At 34.7% G+C, this 18,559-nt stretch overlaps 2 protein-coding genes across 2 annotated transcripts; both read right to left on the reverse strand.

Moving 5' to 3' along the window:
- Window positions 1–637: 637 nt before the first annotated feature.
- Window positions 638–6,291, reverse strand: LOC130729061 (DEAD-box ATP-dependent RNA helicase 50). The gene is made up of 7 exons (XM_057580683.1): window positions 5,516–6,291; window positions 4,992–5,186; window positions 3,439–3,626; window positions 2,306–2,519; window positions 1,770–1,901; window positions 1,496–1,671; window positions 638–1,268 (listed from the first exon to the last, which is right to left on the reverse strand). Exons 1-7 carry the CDS (start codon window positions 6,242–6,244, stop codon window positions 1,031–1,033), a joined length of 1,872 nt encoding a protein of 623 aa, XP_057436666.1. The 5' UTR covers window positions 6,245–6,291; the 3' UTR covers window positions 638–1,030.
- Window positions 6,292–8,023: 1,732 nt separating this feature from the next.
- Window positions 8,024–11,615, reverse strand: LOC130729062 (uncharacterized). The gene is made up of 6 exons (XM_057580684.1): window positions 11,384–11,615; window positions 11,262–11,293; window positions 10,011–10,199; window positions 9,335–9,382; window positions 8,533–8,594; window positions 8,024–8,437 (listed from the first exon to the last, which is right to left on the reverse strand). The coding sequence occupies exons 1-6, from the start codon at window positions 11,449–11,451 to the stop codon at window positions 8,333–8,335; spliced, it is 504 nt and encodes a 167-aa protein (XP_057436667.1). The 5' UTR covers window positions 11,452–11,615; the 3' UTR covers window positions 8,024–8,332.
- Between the last annotated feature and the right edge of the window lie 6,944 nt (window positions 11,616–18,559).

An 18,559-nucleotide genomic window follows, 5' to 3' on the forward strand; every position in this document is an offset into this window, starting at 1 on the left:
CGCGGATTAGAGAAGATGTTGGAGTGGCGACTGTTGTGAAAAAGTTGACGGAAAACTGGTTAACGTGATATAAACATGTATATAAAAGATCTATTGATAAACCGGTGAAAATAGTTAATAACATTGTTTCTAATCCTATCAGTAGTATCCCTCATAATTTAATTTTTAATCGAACTCAATGACGTTGTGTGAATCATATAACCGACTTCATTTAGTGAGATAAGGCTTTTGTTATTGTTATTGGGTAAAAAAATAATTATGTTTACGTAACTTCTTTAGTACTCATCTAAAAATTGGGAGATTTCATACTTTTTTGCCTTAATTTTGACATGTTTTCTTTCACAACAAACTTTTATAATTTGCAATCTAATCATTTACATTTTAAATAATGGACCAAAGAGTTCCAAAGTCTCACATTTTAAATGAGTATCGGAGCAACGCTAAATCTTTTGGGTAGAATAATAGAAATTTTGTGTTTAATTACATTAATGAAAAAGTATAAGAATATTTTTATCCAAACCAATTGCAATTTATCTTGGTCGGTAATAATCACCTTTGGGGGTAAGCTACCCATTGCTTTGAGCCATGTTTGCATTAACCATTTAAAAGTGCACATCCAAGTAATATGTACTGGAAGTGATGGTTGACTCCCACAATGGGAACAAAAGGAATTTTATATTTGTTTTTTAAGTAAAAAGTGTGAATCAAAACAACATCATGGAAGTTTCATAATCAAGTCTGCCCTTTATGTCAACCCAAAATACACTTGTCAAATGTCTATTAAGATCCAGGTCTATTGCATAGAAGAAGTTGGGATTCTCACCCTGCGTGGACACAAAGTATTCAATCATTGCCTTCACAGATCTCCCTCATCTAGAGCCAATTGCATACCCTTCTCCTAACAAGCTAGCTACATTAATTGTTTGTTTGCTTTGCCATTTCGAACACAATTGCATTTCCATGTTTCAACGAGGGCCAGCCTCAGTTGAGAGCACCCTTTCCAAGCACTTAACAAACACAACTTCACTTTCTATCTCATCAGCTCAAAAGCCGAAGGTACATCATGTAGGGGGTGACCCTTCCGATTTCTTTCCATTATTTTGCGTGCAAGGGATACTTGCTTGCCAACCACAAAGATAAATGCCTTGCCCTGTCCCCTAGCACCTCTGGCTGTTCTTCCAACACGCCGCACATATTCACTCGGATCACGTGGGAAGTCAAAAAGTATGACATGATTCACTTCCGCGAAGTCAATTCCCCGTGATGCTCTGTGACAAGTAACCACAATGAGCGTGTGTTTGAAAACAAGTTAGAGAGACTCTTTTCAAAGGACTTTCAAGCCAGCGGAACTACTAAATTTCTTGTACTCTTTTTTCTCAAAATACAGGCGAATATCCTTTCACAGTTTTTAAACATAGACACAGTTATCAAAGACTAAAGGGAAAGACACGATTTTGAACAGCCAAAACTAACGAGTTCAAAGATAAATGAATACCTGTCAGTGCAAACCATAAACTGGGAGACTTCTTTTGATGGAGAACGTGTAAACCCTTCCCTACTAGCAAGCCGTGATTCTTGTGTCATGGCGGCATGGAAAGGTAGAACTTGGATGCGAGTTCCTTTTTTGTCAATACGGTTTAACGCATTTTCAACTTTTCTACATGTTTCAATCTGCAATTTATTTTTGGAGAATTATAACAAAATAAAAGGAACAGATAGCGCAATGATGATAATTCAAAATGACTCCCAAAATTAAGAAACCAAAATACCCTGTTGCAGAACACAATTGTTCTTGGGACAGGACTTTCCTCCACAAGCTGCAGAAGAGCAGCTTTCTTGTTCAAAAATGCTGTATCAGGAGTTTTTTCTTGCCCATCTTCTCCACTGCAATCTACTAGAACCTGAACAAATGAGAAAAAAAATCATCATACTTACATGCACGAAACTGATGACTCAACAATGGTGCATAATACAGTTATCCAGCATGGCCTTTACACACCAAAATATCCCAGCACTCTTAAGAATATAATACAGGTGCGTCATACCACTTTTTTAGTTGTTACAAGCTGTAGTTCTATATGCAATGGTACAGAACAAAGTATAGCTTGAGAATAAATTACAAAGCAAGTTGAATACCATGTAGGACACAAAAGGAGTTATGCTTCTCATATTTAATCAGCCAATACAGGAAATTTGTCTACTCACACACAGCAAATTCAGGGAGTATGCTTTCTAATCTGCAATCATGCTATCTTCAGTCTAAAAAATAAGTAGAAGGAAAAGGAATTTGCAACTGAAACCTAACCTCTTCAAGGCGAGAACTTATACGGTGCATACCAGGTCCCATGATCATTTCGCAATCAGGAAAAACTTCAACCAGTCTGCTGTAGACATTTTTCGGTAAAGTAGCAGTCACAAATAAGTATTGTGTGTCAACCAGTGAAGAATTAATCAAGCATTGAAGAGCCCCTTCAAAGTCCTCATCACCCAAGAGTATATCTACCTCATCCAACACAGCACTGCAACAAATAAATGTCGTTAGGACAAATCCTACCACTGTCATGGATGGATAAACAAATCCAATGGATATATATCCACAATGGAGAAGGAAAAGGAATGGAAGAACAGCACAACTTCATGATTTGAAAATAGAAATTAATAGTCAGATATCCTTAGTGGCTAACATGTAATCCTGATAAGATCACAACACAGTTTCAACAACTCCTACATTTTAGAAACTTCTACCACAATGACAGAAGATCAATCATCAAACAAATCAATTTTGCAGAGGTGTAATCCTGATCACCATAATAAGTAAATGACCTTTTAATATTATGTCCTTCTAATAATATGTGAGTCAAAGATTATAAAGATATGCTGACTCCAGCTACTAAACTATGCAATTCCAACGACCAATTAAGCAATAGTTATATTGACCTGTATTTAACTGTCATGCATTACGTCAAGCCATCAATGAAATAATAAGATGCTAAGAGCATCTCCAATGGGAGTATGTAATGTCAAATACATACTCTCACCAATATCTATTACCATTGGAGCAAATTTTTAATTCCAACATGGCTAATGAGAGTATGTGAGTGTAGATACTCAATTTAGTCATGAAAAGTGTGTTTGCATTTATTATTGCTTAATGTAAAAGGTTTAAATAAAACTTGCAATTAATAAAATAATTTTTTATATAAACTTTTAAAAGTTGTTGGGTTGGAGTAAAAATTAATAAAAAGATGTAGATGATGTGGTATTATTTGAAGTTGTAAAAAGTAGAATGTAAATACTTTAGTGAGTATCATGGTTAAAGATGCTCTAATGGTTGTGTAACTGCTCATTGAATGATAAAACTAGTGCAACAGAAAATAAATGTAGAAACTAGTAAGGTTACTACCAAGTTATTCAATTTAAAAAGAGACCAAGTTTTACCATCTTAGATTTGTCAACTGCAAGAAGCCTTCCTTTATCAGGAACAAAAATCGACCAGGTGTAGCTATTAAGACATCAACACCCTGCTGTAAACTTTCCAGTTGTGTTCTTTGTCGAAAGCCACCAGTGACAACCATAGATTTGAATGGAACCCCAGACTTTGACATCGATCGACAATTATCTAAGACCTGCAAGCAACAGATTGACAAACAACAGTTATATATACCACTCTCCAAACTGCACATCTTTTTCTAACCTTGTGACTTGTGCTTGTGCAAACAAATGGTTGACCCCCCCCCCCCATTCTTAAGTCAAAGATTGTTATAATTTTACGTCTGCCGTTTTCAAATACTAATACTATAATGACAAACATTCAAACAGTAAGGTAGCACATTTTACAATAATTCTACTATTTTAAAACATTCAAAAATGAAAGGAATACAATCTTGCTGAAATCCCAAAGTACAAGAATGATCTTCCTTTGTTTTGGATGGCCTAGTAATAGTTCACAGTTGTAAAGGACCAACTCTCCAAAAACTTTAACCTGTTTAGGTGAAGATTCTAAAATGGTTTCCCACCTCATGTAAGAGCACTTTAGGCTTGATGCATAGATAATGCACAAACCCACTCTATCTTGTGCAGTGGCACAACTCCGTTTTGAAGAATGATTATGGCAAATTGGCAATGATTGAACTCTTGACCACTTAGTTATAGAAACTTTGTTACTAAGTCAAGGACAAACTTCTGTAAAAGCTTAAGTTCCTGTGTAAAGACTATTAAATGGTTTTATACATCTAACTTCATCAATAGGACCTATTAGAGGCCAATTAGCCTCCCACAATTGATACAACGATACTTTTAACTTCCTCATCTCAAATTGTTTCTCGCTACCTTAGTCAACCTCAGTATTTGATGAATCCCCCATGTGAAAATACCTAAATCAGTTTAAATTTACAATCAAATAGTTAAAGAAGCATCAAGCAAAAGAATATAAACCAAATATATTTAATGTGTATAAAAATTTCAGCTTTATTTCCAAGACCTGAGCTGAAATATTGCATACTTATTATAGCTATGATTTATTTGTTACATTAAAAAAGTACATGCTACAGTTTTCACAAATATCCAGAAAGTTTGCGCAAAAGATTTTTGTCAGAAACATCAAAAGAATTTCTATGAAATGCTCTGATTGTTTCCCATCTCATATTTGAAAAATATCACCTAAAAAAAAGTAAAAACTTAAGTCCCTGCATAAATAATGAGAAATTCCTTCAAAAAAATTATCCAAGACCAAAGATCTTTAATATTATTTTCTTGTATCCCTTTCTGCTATTCTTTTAACATGATTCTTTATGCACTAAGTAGCCACATGTCTAACATGTTACTTTTTAATGTCTGAATTGAGTCAGAGTTAAGATGGGATTAGCATTTTGGACTTGGAGCTTCCCTACATACACCTAAACCATAATTCTGTTAAGCACTTGCTGTTCATGAAGAAAAGGAAAATGCTGTAGTTTTACATGGAGAATATATATATATAAAAAGCATTTAACCTGAGAAGCTAACTCAGCAGTGGGTGCCAGTATAACCACTCTAGGAGCTTGTGAAGAGGATTTACTACGTCCTTCGAGTTCTTCTTGTTTAAGACGCTGAATTATGGGTGCAAGATAAGCTAATGTCTTTCCAGAACCGCTTTGATCAGATATGACACAAGTCTTTCCAGCAATAACAGGACCAAATGCCATCGCCTAAACATGACATAATCAAATTATTCAACATAAAACTCAGTTAAAATATAAAATCAAACCATAAATTAACATGCCCGTTTGGAAACACAGCTTAATTAAGCGCTTATTCATAAGCTATTTAAAAAAAATTGAAATAAATCGAAAATATGCTATATATAAGCATAAGCTCTTTTTCATTAGCTACCCTGAGTAGCTTATGAAAAAAAGCTCAAAACAACTTATAGTAGGCCGTAAGCTGTTTGCATAAGCTCTCCCAAACACTGACATAAGAGTTTATGCTATCAGATAAACTCAAGTAAGCACTTCCAAACAGGAAGAATCAGACCAACCTGTACATGGGAAGGGCGAGTAAAAGACTGGTTCTGGAGGGATTGAATGACATTGTCAGAGCAGCCTATATCCTTGAAGGATTTGACACTGAAAAAGTTGTTGTCTGGCATTGATGGCTTTCTGTTATCCATTGGCGAATAAGGAACAGTAATTGTATCACCCCATCCTCTTCCTAATTTCGAATGAGAAGAAGAAGATGAAGAAGAAGAAGGTCGTCTTCCACCTGAATGACGAGAGGTTTGATGAGCTTCTTCTCTTTCTCTATTTTCAACAGTGGAATCTGTGAATGGTTGATGAGTGCTACTGCGTCTTTGATACTTGGCTCCACCTGAATGACGAGAGGTTTGATGAGCTTCTTCTCTTTCTGTTGCAACAGTAGAATCTGTGAATGGTTGGCGAGTGCTGCTGCGTCTTTGGTACTTGGTTCCAGCTGAATGATGAGAGGTTTGATGAGCTTGTTCATGTTCTTCAATAGAAGAAGAATCTGTGAATGGTAGATGACTGTCGCGTCTTTGGGGCTTGGTTCGGTGGATGAGAGCTTTGACTTGGTGAGCTTTGAGTCTTCCGAAACTGGAAGAAGGTTGTTTAAGATTGTTGTCGTCGGTGGTTGTGGGTGGATTGTGTTGGCGATTGGTGGCGGAGACATAGAAAGAGTGAAGTTGTCTAGAGTGGTTGAGGTTCGAAATTGAAGGAGGACGAAAACCTTGGCTCCCAACACCAACCACCATTGCTTCTATTCTCTTCTTCTGCTACTGCTCCTGCTCGATAAACTACAATGAGAAGATAAGGAAGGAACGAGAGCTGGATTTGACACACCAACCATTAGATTTCACACCCCTAATTTTCGGATTTTCAAGTTCCGAATTATTTCGGAATCTTAGATTCCGAAATTAATTCGTGATTTTTAGTTCAAAATACATCTAACACCACACTTTTGAGTAAAAAACTACACTTTTGAGTAAAAAAGTGCTTCGGAAACCTTATTTCCGAAATATTTCGGAAACTGAGTTTCCGTAAGTGGGGTGACATTTCTAATGATTGGGGTGTCAAATCTAATCCTCGGAAGGAACCAACAAGTAAAAGAAAGGGGAATATAGCGACGGAACATTAGAGAGGGATGTACTCCGTCGCAAATAGCCTCATGTAGTATGCCTAAACTTAAATTTTTTGGTAACTAGTTTTATTTTTTACATCTCTTATCTTTGAGTGGTTAATAATAGCAATCAAGTGATTATTATTATTATTTTTTATTTTTTGGCCACTAGTCTCCACGAAAAAAGGGATCCCACATAACTAATCTGACTTAAGATATGTCCCTGACCACAAATGTATTATTTTTTTACCTCAGAGAGTATCGAACCCGGGCAAGAAGCCTTTAAATTAATGTATTGAACACAAAGTGAAGTGGAATATCTTTATAGGTACAATGTAACCGAAAATACTGAAACTTGATTCTTATTTAGAAAACCGGACCGGTCACTAAACCGGTCAAGCTAGTGGTTTAAGGTTCAAAGGTCTAACCGGGGTTGAATCGGGGTCGAACCAATACTAATTAAATGATATTTTTAAGACTTTTTATATTATATGTTAAATAATATTTAATAATAATTATGATATCTTTGACTTAAAAAATTAAAAACACATATGATCGTACTGTTTTACTTCCTTCCCTTTAGGTTTAACTATTTGATAACAATGATTTGTGTGTATGCAAATAAAGGAAAAAATAAATCAAATGCAGTTTTTTTTTTTAAAAAAAAAAAGCAAAAGAAATTGGTTTTGTAGAAGCAGACTCATTTTTTTCTTTTTCGTCAAATGATAACCCCTTTTTTTAAGAAATAGTTTTTTTGATCGGTGAAAGTAGCTTTGTTAAAAAAAGCCCAAGAAGTAAGCCCATAATAAACCCTAAACATTAATGCACTCAAATAAGAACCTACACAGCCCCCAACCTCTTTCTCTCTTGTGCTGCGCAGCAACCAATTCTATTTCTCTCTGGTGCCTCTTCAATGTTTTCTCTCTTTGTGATAGAGGGAGGAGTCAAGGAAAAAAGAAGTTGTATCATCCTCACTTACAAGAGAGATGACATATTTCATTTTTCTCAATTTTTCTACACTGACTTCTGTGCATACCATCTCTGGGAAAGGAAACCTTTTATTATCCAGAAACCATTAATTTCACGAACCGAACTGAACCGGGGAACCACCGGTTTTCATCATCCGGTCAACCGATTTTTACCGGTTTTCCCGGTTCTTGACCGGTTCATAGTTGCTCCGGTTTTATGGCTGTTCCAGACCGGTAGTGACACCGGTTCCCGGTCGAACCGGTCGGACCGCCCGGTCCGGTTCGATTTTCAGAACATTGCTTATTACTATTAGAAAGGAAGAGTAAACTTGCCAATGACATCAATGTAGAAAACACTCGACCATGTTTGTGAAATATGTTTTTTTTTTAATTATAAAACCATAGGAAACTATTTTTCAAAAACAAATATAGAAAAGAAGCCAGACTGAGAAAATCTACAAACTTGAACTACAACAAGACAAACAAAAGTCACACCATGCCTCTAAACTATGAAAACTAAGACTGTCGGGCACAGTAAATCTATAAAGATGAATCCCGAGTAAATGACAACCCAGGCACATACAGAGCACAAGCGCGGTCTCGAACTCCGATTTTAAGTTACATATACTACGAGTTTGATATAACATCATAAAGTCACAAACAACAGGTAGCTGAGCATCTTAGTGTTCTTAAAGCTCTCAGCAAATCCAGATTCAGACAATAACTTTATTAAGTAATCCATGTCATGTCAGCCATTATGTGCTGAAACTAGGATTAACACTTTGCATTTGGCGATTAAGTTCTCCCAGGAAGTCTAGCTGTGACACAGAAGGGGGTGCACTTGCAGCTGGGGACATAATCTGAGAGAGAAAGAAAGAAAATAATAATATTAAAATCACAAAATGTCACATGTGACGGTAAGAGTAAGAAGGGAAAGAGTTCATATAAAGCTTACCTGATGAGGGAGTCTGAAATGAGTCCACACTGATGTCCCACCCGAATACATAACTGGCTTTTCTGAAATGCGTACGTGTTAATAGAAAACAATTAATCCCATGTTTCGAATTATTTCTACAATTGATTTCTAAAGCCAAAATAAATTATGGGATGAAAATTATGTGAGTAGCTTCGGAGTGTCATAATTGATTCTGAGGAAAAAGAAGTTGATTCAAACATGCCATAAATAGCAGGCTTTGTGCCAGCAATACAGAACACAACATCACACCACTAGTTACAAATGCACAAGGGAAGAAAAGCATTTATTAAGTCACTTGATTAGGGTCGCCAAAACTCTCACAAGTGTCTCAATTCTCAATCATGGAGGAAACAAAAAATTTCCAATTGGTAATATACAACTTCAATTAAATGTTTCAAAATCACCGGACTATGACTACATGAGCAAGATCTTCGAATTTGGTCATTGGAAGAAATTACTAGAAAGGAAGAAAAGTTATCAAGTCAAAGAGACTTAACAACTAACAAGATCCCAGATTACTAGAGTTAATAGTACTTGTTTTTCATTATTTGCAATTCAGTATAAATGCAATTCACTCATAAGAAACTGCCAGCCAAACAGTAGTTTCTAGATAGTACATATCCTTTCATAGTTTCACTGATGACCTAACTCAATTCACTAAAAACTTTTGAGGCATCCAAAACATGTTTGAGCTCATTTCCATCACTACCAAATATTATAAACAAAGTGGCAAATATTCACAAAAGCAAAAGCTTGTCATTTTTCATGGTTGCCCACTAACCAGGTGAATCTTTGGAGTTATTGTAGGACTGTATTGCAGCTGTCCAACCTGCAAACAGAAATTCATGGCCAACTTAGATTGCACGCAATGTTAACCAAGGATATGAACAAAACAGGGCTATAACAGTAAATGAACAACTCATTCCCCATCGCACCTCCCTTTCTCTCCATAATCCAATAATTTTAAGTTGTACTTTGTGGAGAGTTAAATAGTTAAAATATTGAAGACAATAGAATCTTTAATCAAACAAAAAGTATGGAATCATGTAAGCAGAGAGTTAAAGCAAACCGTATAGTCATTATAAGAAAAATTTCTTTGGACTTGGGAGTTGGTAATCATCTGTTAGGATACTAACTGAATCCAGACAAATACTTTTGAAATCAAACAAGAATAAATGAGCATAAACCATATTAGATAAAACTAAAAGTAGGCTTAGGCATCCTCTTTTGACCAACAAGCTCTAAGAAACCATCAGGATCAATATACCCCAAAAATCTGCATATCTCAATCCATTCCTTTGTATATCAATAGAAGGTATCTGTCATTTGTTACTAACTCACAGTACTGTTCTAACAAGAAAGCCTGAGCCTGAGGATTATGAAAATCATCAGAAAAAAGAATACACAATTATTCAATATATACAAGTTCTCTTTAGAAAAAGTTATGGTATACTTACGATCATTAAGAAGCTGAGAAGCTGCACTGCAACTACATCCATCTAAAGCTACGAATCTTGAATAAGGATTCTCATTAACAAGATTACTGCTCACAGCATCTATGCGATCTTGAACTTGAACATTTCTTGAAGAAGCAAATTGGTTCTTTTCTAAATCATTCCCAATACTATTTGTCCGATCGAGACGATCTACAGAATTTGAAAGAAGCCAACCAATATCTAGAAATTAGAAATTAACCAAATAAAACAGGAATTGGCAGAAAATGGGCCAAAAGATTAGCCATTGCTTGGGGGCATAGTAGTCAATCCCGGATAGCGGTGCGTAGCAGCCAGCCCCAAAAGTGGGATACCATCATAGCAGGATAGCGCATAGCAGGATGACCGCTATTCAGATTTTTTATATAATTAATAGTTTAATACTATATACATATAAATGCCAAACAATGTCAAATATTGCCTAAAATTCATAACATTCATAATAGAAATAAAAATCATAAGTCTTGAACAATAACACACAACTAAAAACCACTCAAAAGCAAGGTAAAGAAGTCGGATTTGCAAGTTTGACCTAAAATGGCCTTGAGAAGTCCTAAAATGCCCCTAAAAAGGTTCCCCAACGATTTAAAACCGAGGGGCTTGAGTCATTTTTTCCTTCGTCCTTATAGTGTCGCTATTCCGCGATCTGCCGCTACGGCCGCTATTGTGAAGTGCGCCACTATTTCATCTCCATAGCGGCAGGGAGCCGCTACGCCGCTATTGTGAAGTGTGCCGCTATTTCATCTCAATAGCAGCAGGGAGGCGCTACGCTGCTGTAGCGCGCTATTGACTACTATGCTCGCGGGTGATTATGTACATGAGAAATGTAAGGTTGTTGATTGAGAACAGGCACTGAAATAAGTATCCTCTCATTCTTTTCACAATAGAAAATGAGTAAATTAATCAAGGAAATGAAACTAATATAAAAAATGAGAAAGGATTAAGGCTACATTTGAGTAAACAATTTAATTAAGCTCTTATGACAATAAGCACTTATCACATAAGCACTCAATCAATTCCAAAACTGACTCATCATAGCAGGGAATGGTACATTGACATGGGGGCGAATGAGAGGGTAAGATTGAAGTTATATATAAGGAAAGCAATTAAGCAATAGAAAGTTGAGTTAAAAAAGGAAGTGAATATGTTAGAATCGTAAACCTAAACCTAAACCTAGCTAAGAGAAACATGGAAATGATGAAGGAGTGAACAAACCAGATGATTTGCGCCTGTTGGTAGAACGATTCCTGCAAAACGACAATGAAAGAGAGAGAGATTAAAAATTGATGATGGAGAAGAAGAAAGGGGTGGTGGCAATAGCAAATCAGCAATACTACCTCTGATTGGGAGGAGCATATCGCTTGACCGATTCCGATGGTGGAGCAGGGTGAAGGTTTTCAAGCATCTCCCCCTCTCTAAGAGTCTGACGAGTGAGTGAAGATTTGTGATCGAGAGAGAGTTGAGTTTGTGCTACACAGCTACACACAGACGAGAGAGAACAGAACAGACCGCGAACCGTCCTTTCCTTTTTCCTTCCTTTGACCTTCTACTCACACCTTCCAAATTACTATTTCATTTTTCATCATGCATTTTTAGTTGATAAAAAACAAAATTCATGCATTTTATCTCTTTAGTCAAAATGAAAAATTATTAAAAAATTATTAAATTTTAATAAATAATTACTGTTATTGTTATGAATATTTGGATGTCCATCAGAGTTAAGAGTCCATGGGTCAGGCTCACATGTATACTTGTTCAACACTCTAAACCTAATAGTATAAATACAAGGGAGTTTGCACCTAGTAGAGCATCTCCATCACACTATTTCTCTATCTTTTGTTCCTCTATTCTCCTCTCTTATTTAGTTGTTTACTCTTTATTCATAACACGTTATCAGCACGATAGTCTCTCCATAAAATTCTCAATTCCTGAGTGAAAAAGTAAGTACCACTTCCAGAGTAAGTACCACATCCATGTGGAAGATTATAATTTTATAATTTTTTTCTTCTTCTTCTTTCTTCTTCTTTTTCTTCAAATCATTTATCTATGAGTCAAAAGTACTATAGTAATAAGCATGAATCCTGAAGATTCATAGCCTTACAGTCCATAAGTACTGTAATTGAATTATTTTGCATGAATCAGGAAGATTCATAGCCTTACACTCCAGAAGCACTGTAATTGAATTATTTTGCATGAATCATGAAGATTCATAGCCTTAGCCTTACAGTCCAGAAGCACTGTAATAATAAGGAATCATGAAGATTCATAGCCTACAATCCAGAAGCATTGTAGTTGAAATATTTTGAATGAATTTTCACTACGTGTCTAGAAGTACCGTAGTAATAAATATGAATCCTGAAGATTCATAGTCTTACAGTCCAGAAGCACTGTAATTAAATTATTTTGAAAGAATCATGAAATTTCATAGCATTACAGTCCAGAAGCACTGTAATAAAGAATCATGAAGATTCATGGCCTACGTGTCTAGAAGCACATAGTGCAATTTTCAAAATATGAATCCTGAAGATTCATAACCTACGAGTCTGGAAGTACCGTAGTTGATTTTTAAAATATGAATCCGGAAGATTCATAACTATGAGTACAAAAGTACCATTATAATTTTTTTATGAATCATGAAGATTCATAACCTACGAGTCGAGAAGTACCGTAGTGCAATTTTTTTAAAATTTGAATCCTGAAGATTCATATCCTACGAGTCCATAAGAATTGTATTGAGATATATTCTCATTGAGCTATGAGTTCAGGAGTACCATAGCTTGAATACACACAAAAAAAAAAGTTCATGAAGAACTAGAAACTAATATGGATACTTGAATGTAAGAGAGAAATTGCTCTGCATCTCTTTACATATCATCTTCATTCCTTCCTTGATGTGTATGGAGTATTATTGAATCTTGCCACTAAAGTGGAAGAGATAAAGAAAGGTCATGAGATACATCAAGAAGAAATCAAGAAAAGAATCATAAATATACTATATTTAAATCTTTTAAATTGAATTGATCTCTTGAATTTTGTTACTTTTAAAACAGTTCTATGATGACAAGATTTTAATATATATATATATATATATATTTATTGTGCTATTAATTTTGTCACATTTTTTTTTCCTTCTTCTTCTCAAAACTTTCAATTATTAAAGTCGTTTCTTTTCCAGATTTTTTTTAATATGTGGATATCTTTTTATTATACTCATTGATTCATAAAGGAATATATTCTCAATTTACGTTTATAATGAGTGCTTGATTTTAAAACTAGATACTACGGAAAAAATTTATATGATATCAATTGATTTTGAAGCTCTTAATAAAACTAGAATCGAAGGGTAATTGTAGAAACATTTGTATGTGGATGTACTATTTTATTTAGTACATAAATCTTTATTAAATCTTAAAGGATTTTTTTTAATGTGTAAATATTTATGAGATCATGAAGAGAGTATATTTAGGAATAATTCTATGAGTTTGTTATAAAATTATTTTCGTTATTTATGACAAACAAATTTATTTACATGTATTTGAACTTCCTTTTTGTATGATAAAAGAATATTTAAACAAACTTAGTTGTTTGAAATAAACAAAAAAAGACCTTATAGTCTTTTGTCAATACATTATAGTTCATGAAGAACTATATCGTTATCATTGGTCAAGTTGATTGAAAGATATGTATCTATCATGTAAGCTACAGAAGTAGCTATATTAAGGAAGGATTGAGATATTCCCTGAAGTGAATATTTCAACAAACATGACAAAAGTTGTGATCATTTAGATCAACGCATGGTTAAATGTCCCTGAAGGACATCCAATGGCATATATGGTATTGTTTCATGAAATGAAACTTTTGTGGTTGCTCTCTAGAAGAAGCCTATGAAATTTCAAAGCAATATTTTAAAATGGATCATTGACACTCTTGAATAGATTCATAGATCAATAATATTATATTTTTGCAAGAAACAACCCAAATGCGGTTGGAATCATAGAAGTGATATTTGAATCAATGGTTGATGTGACCATGATAATGACTCCTTATATCGGAAGTCTTCCTGACACAATGTGGTGGTCAGTCGACGTGTCCTATTGGCACGGTGATGAAGCAAATTGCAGTGCAATTGCTAATAGCTTGCTAAGGGGGAGCATAATAATGTGTTTGTGACTCACACTTAGGGGGAGAATAATGTGTTTGTGACTCACACTTAGGGGGAGAATGTTGAGAATTAAAGTGTGAGTTACAGTCTCACATTGGCGCATGATCTCATGCCTTCTACTCCCCTTATCACCCCCTAAATTGATATCAAAGTATACAGATGTAAAGAGCATATATAAACATTGTTGCTAGATATTGCTTGGATTGGTAGTAATCCAGAGATGTCAAACCTATTGAGTTTTTCCATGCGATGGATATGAGTTAAAGGAAATTATGAGATGCAATACTCATCTTGTGACACAACTGTCATGTACACAAATTCCTTATTAATTTGAAAGTCTTGAAGGACTTTATTTACATCTAATTGATGTAACGATAAACTATGGGTTGAAAATATCAAAATGCTTAAAGGATTTAAAACGTCAGAAAATTTTACTTCAAACATTGAAGTATTATTTTGAATGAGAAAGTTCTATATATGGAACAAAGTAAATGTGATTGGCATGACCGGTTAGACCATCCCGAGTCTTATGATGCGAAAGTATATGAATTCATATGAGCACTCATCGAAGAACCTGAAGATTCTTCAATAAAATGAATTCTTATATCTTGTTCTCATGACCAATTAATAATTGGTAAAATATATGGGTTTGAATCCCGCATACTCTTGAGTATATTAGATGCGATACATGTGCACGTATTCACTCTTTTTATGAGTCATTTAAGTATTGCATAAATTTATCGATGCATCGACTAAATGACCAAATATATGTCATCAACTCTCAATATTGATAGAGTGAAAATTTCAACCTTAATCAAGTTGGTAAATGACATGATTTTGAATATCTAGTTGCACATGTTCGTATTCAAATGATCTAGCTAATTTGTTTAATTAAACGCCTCATATTTATGGCTAGATAATTACATATGAGAACAAATAGCCTTATTTATGGACATGTGATTTTGCAATTAGCAGCATTGACACGCATCAAGCCAATAATTCATTAGAATTCTCCCCATTGTAATTGGTTCATGGTCAGGAACCTAATATCTCTCAACTAAGAATTCTCAATGTGCATTATATATTTTTAGTTGCTCCACCACAACACACTAAGGTGATACCACAAGGAAAGCTGAGATTATGTAATCAATTTGAGCCATTACCGATAGATATTTCATATCTTACTTGTTGTTTCTCAGCATTAGGGGGAGATGAAATTAAGCAGCTCTGAAAATTTGTAAAGAATGCATATGTATACTCGCACTATGAACCAGAAGTTCAAAAGATGCATTCTCTGACCGAAAAGGAATTATTAAATTCCTTATATGCTGCAAATACCCTTCTCTAACTTAATATCCCAGTTGGAAAATTTATTATTAGACTAAGGCATGCCTAAAACTTGGTTCAAAAAGATAGATCCTAGAGAAGGATGATGATCTTGTTGAGGAGGCAAACTATCTTCAAAAGTGTAGAGACTACAAAAATGTTTATTCCTCCTGAAGAGGTTCAGATACCTGTAATTATTTATTTAAGAGATCTCATATGATTATGTCTCTACAAGTTAAAACAAGGAACCAAGAACATGAAGAATTGTCGACATGATGAAGTAGCGCTCAATATTAGAAATATGTGCGAGAATCTTGAACCCGAAAATGAATGGGTATGATTGGCCATAAATAGAAAGAAGCAATTCATTTGCTGAATTTAAGGGTCGTTGGACCTCATGTCTATACCCTAAAAGTATAAAGATGATAAGGCTTAAAGAGTCTTTGTAGTAAAATGAAATAATGTTGTCATATTTAAGACACATGTGACAATAGTGGTGGATACTTGGAGTTACAACTTATTTGTATGGCTCACTTGAGATTGATATCTCTATAAAACTCCTTGAAGATTGTAAGATGCCTAAAGCACACAATTCATGTTCTCAACAATGAACAAATTACTAGATTGAAGCAATCTAGATGATTATTTGCTTAAGGACGGTCACAAAATGACTCAACCAACTCATGCATATTTATGATGAGATGTGAGATTGCTTATGTCATAATTAATGTTAATGACAATGATTAATTGAGACTCTAGAAGAGCTACTAAAGCTGTAGATTTGCTAAAGAAAGAATTTGAGATAAAATTGTTGAGAATGAAAATTTTGTTTAGCCTTATCAATTGAGTATCTAAAGGCTGAGGTATTTATGTATCAAGGGACTTATATTGCAAAGGTATTAAAAGGAATCTATATGGACAAATCATGTTCATTGTGTACTCTATTGACTGTAAGGTCATTAAATGTAAATGAAGATCATTTTAGACCTTGAGAAAAGAATGAAGAATTACTTGGTCCTGAAGTACCATATCTTAGTGCTATCAGAGCATTAATGTATCTTGCTAGTCATACTCGACTTGATATATCATTTGCTATTAACTTATTAGCAAGATATAGTTCTTCACCTACACGAAGACATTGGAATGGAATAAAAAAAGTCTTTCGTTATCTTAAAGGCACAATGGATATGCGTTTATTTTTCCCCTATATGTCCAAGCTTGATCTAATTGGTTATGCAGATGCTGGATATTTGTCTAAATATCTCAAACAGGTTACTTGTTTACATGTGGAGGAACAACCATTTCATGGAGATATGTGAAACAAACTATGATAGCCACCTCAGCTAACCATGCAGGAATATTAGCATTACATGAGGCAAGACGAGAATACGTTTGGCTGAGATTCGTGATTCAATGAGTACTTGATATTGGTGATTTGTCCTCTGGAAAGATGCCGCCAACAACTATATATGAAGATAATACTACATGCACTGCTCAATCAAAATAAGGATACATCAAGGGAGATGAGACAAAGCAAATATCACCGAAGCTCTTCTTCACTCATGATCTACAAAAGAACGGTGACATGGACATCCAACAAATTCGTTCAAGTGATAATTTAGCAGACTTATTTATGAAGGCTCTTCCAACTACAACATTTGAAAAGCTTGTGCAGAATATGGGAGTTCGTCGGCTCAAAGATCTCAATTGAAATGCATTGTACTCTTTTTTCCTTAACCGTGTTTTTTTCCCATTGGGTTTTTCATGGTAAGGTTTTTAATGAGGCAATGTACAAAGACGGACTATAGAATGATGTACTCTTTTTTCTTCACTAGGTTTTTATCCCACTGGGTTTTCCTAGTAAGGTTTTAATGAGGCACATTCTTAAGGGATGATCATCCAAGGGGGAGTGTTATGAATATTTGGATGCCCATCAGAGTTAGGAGTCCATGGGTCAGGCTCACATGTATACTTGTTCAACACTCTAAACCTAATAGTATAAATACAAGGGAGTCTGCACCTAGCAGAGCATCTCCATCACACTATTTCTCTATCTTTTGTTCCTCTATTCTCCTCTCTTATTTAGTTGTTTACTCTTTATTCATAACAGTTATAAAATTTTCAAGTCAAAGGTAAAAAGAATATTTAAGTCACATGTTATTAAGAAATTAATCTTTCAAAAGTATAACACTAACTAATTGTTTGACCAAAGAGAAAGCAAATGTGAATAGATAAAAAGTCGTGACAAAAATACTAAATTATTTAAGTTGTTTGGTTCGATAGAAAGGAGAAAATATAATATTACTTTTTGTCTGGATTGATTTTTCTATTCTGAAAATAAAAAATGTAAATTATCATAATTTTTTAATATTTAAAATAAATATAATTAATTTCATTAGATTTTACATTTTTATTTATTATGATATGAGGGAAAACAATATCGGTTGGGACCTGGAATGGCAGACGTGACGACGTTACGATGGAAAATTGCACGACTGCAGCTGCTGGAGTTGGATACGGTGGTGGTTGAATCTGATGCTCTGAATGTGGTGAACCAGTTCATCAAAGGGAGGGGTAAGGCAGAGTTGGAGCCGCTGATAAAGGGTTGTAGATTGTTAGCAGCTCAGATTCCTTCTTTCAGCTTACAATATGCGCGACGAGAAGGTAATGAGGTGGCTCATATTTTAGCTTTGATGGCAGCGGAGAATCTGAACCGATGTTGGTGGGAGAATTTCTCTTTTCAAATCCAAATTACGCTTTTAGCAGATATATTTTTTATTATAAATTTATAATCTAATGAAGTATTGCATTTTCCATTAAAAAAAATTGATTTTAGTCTCTCATTAAACACATGGGCGTGCGATATCACCAACACACGGGCAAGTCAGCAGAGCTCTCTCTCAATCTTTCATTCAAAGGACTAAAACTAAGGTATTTTTTCTAAACACATGGACTTTTTACAACTTTAACTTAATGGGTGATAAAAACAAAAATTCGATACATTTACACGAGGACATGGATAAAA

The sequence above is a fragment of the Lotus japonicus genome, chromosome 1, assembly GCF_012489685.1.
Source record: "Lotus japonicus ecotype B-129 chromosome 1, LjGifu_v1.2".
Taxonomy (NCBI): Eukaryota; Viridiplantae; Streptophyta; class Magnoliopsida; order Fabales; family Fabaceae; genus Lotus; species Lotus japonicus.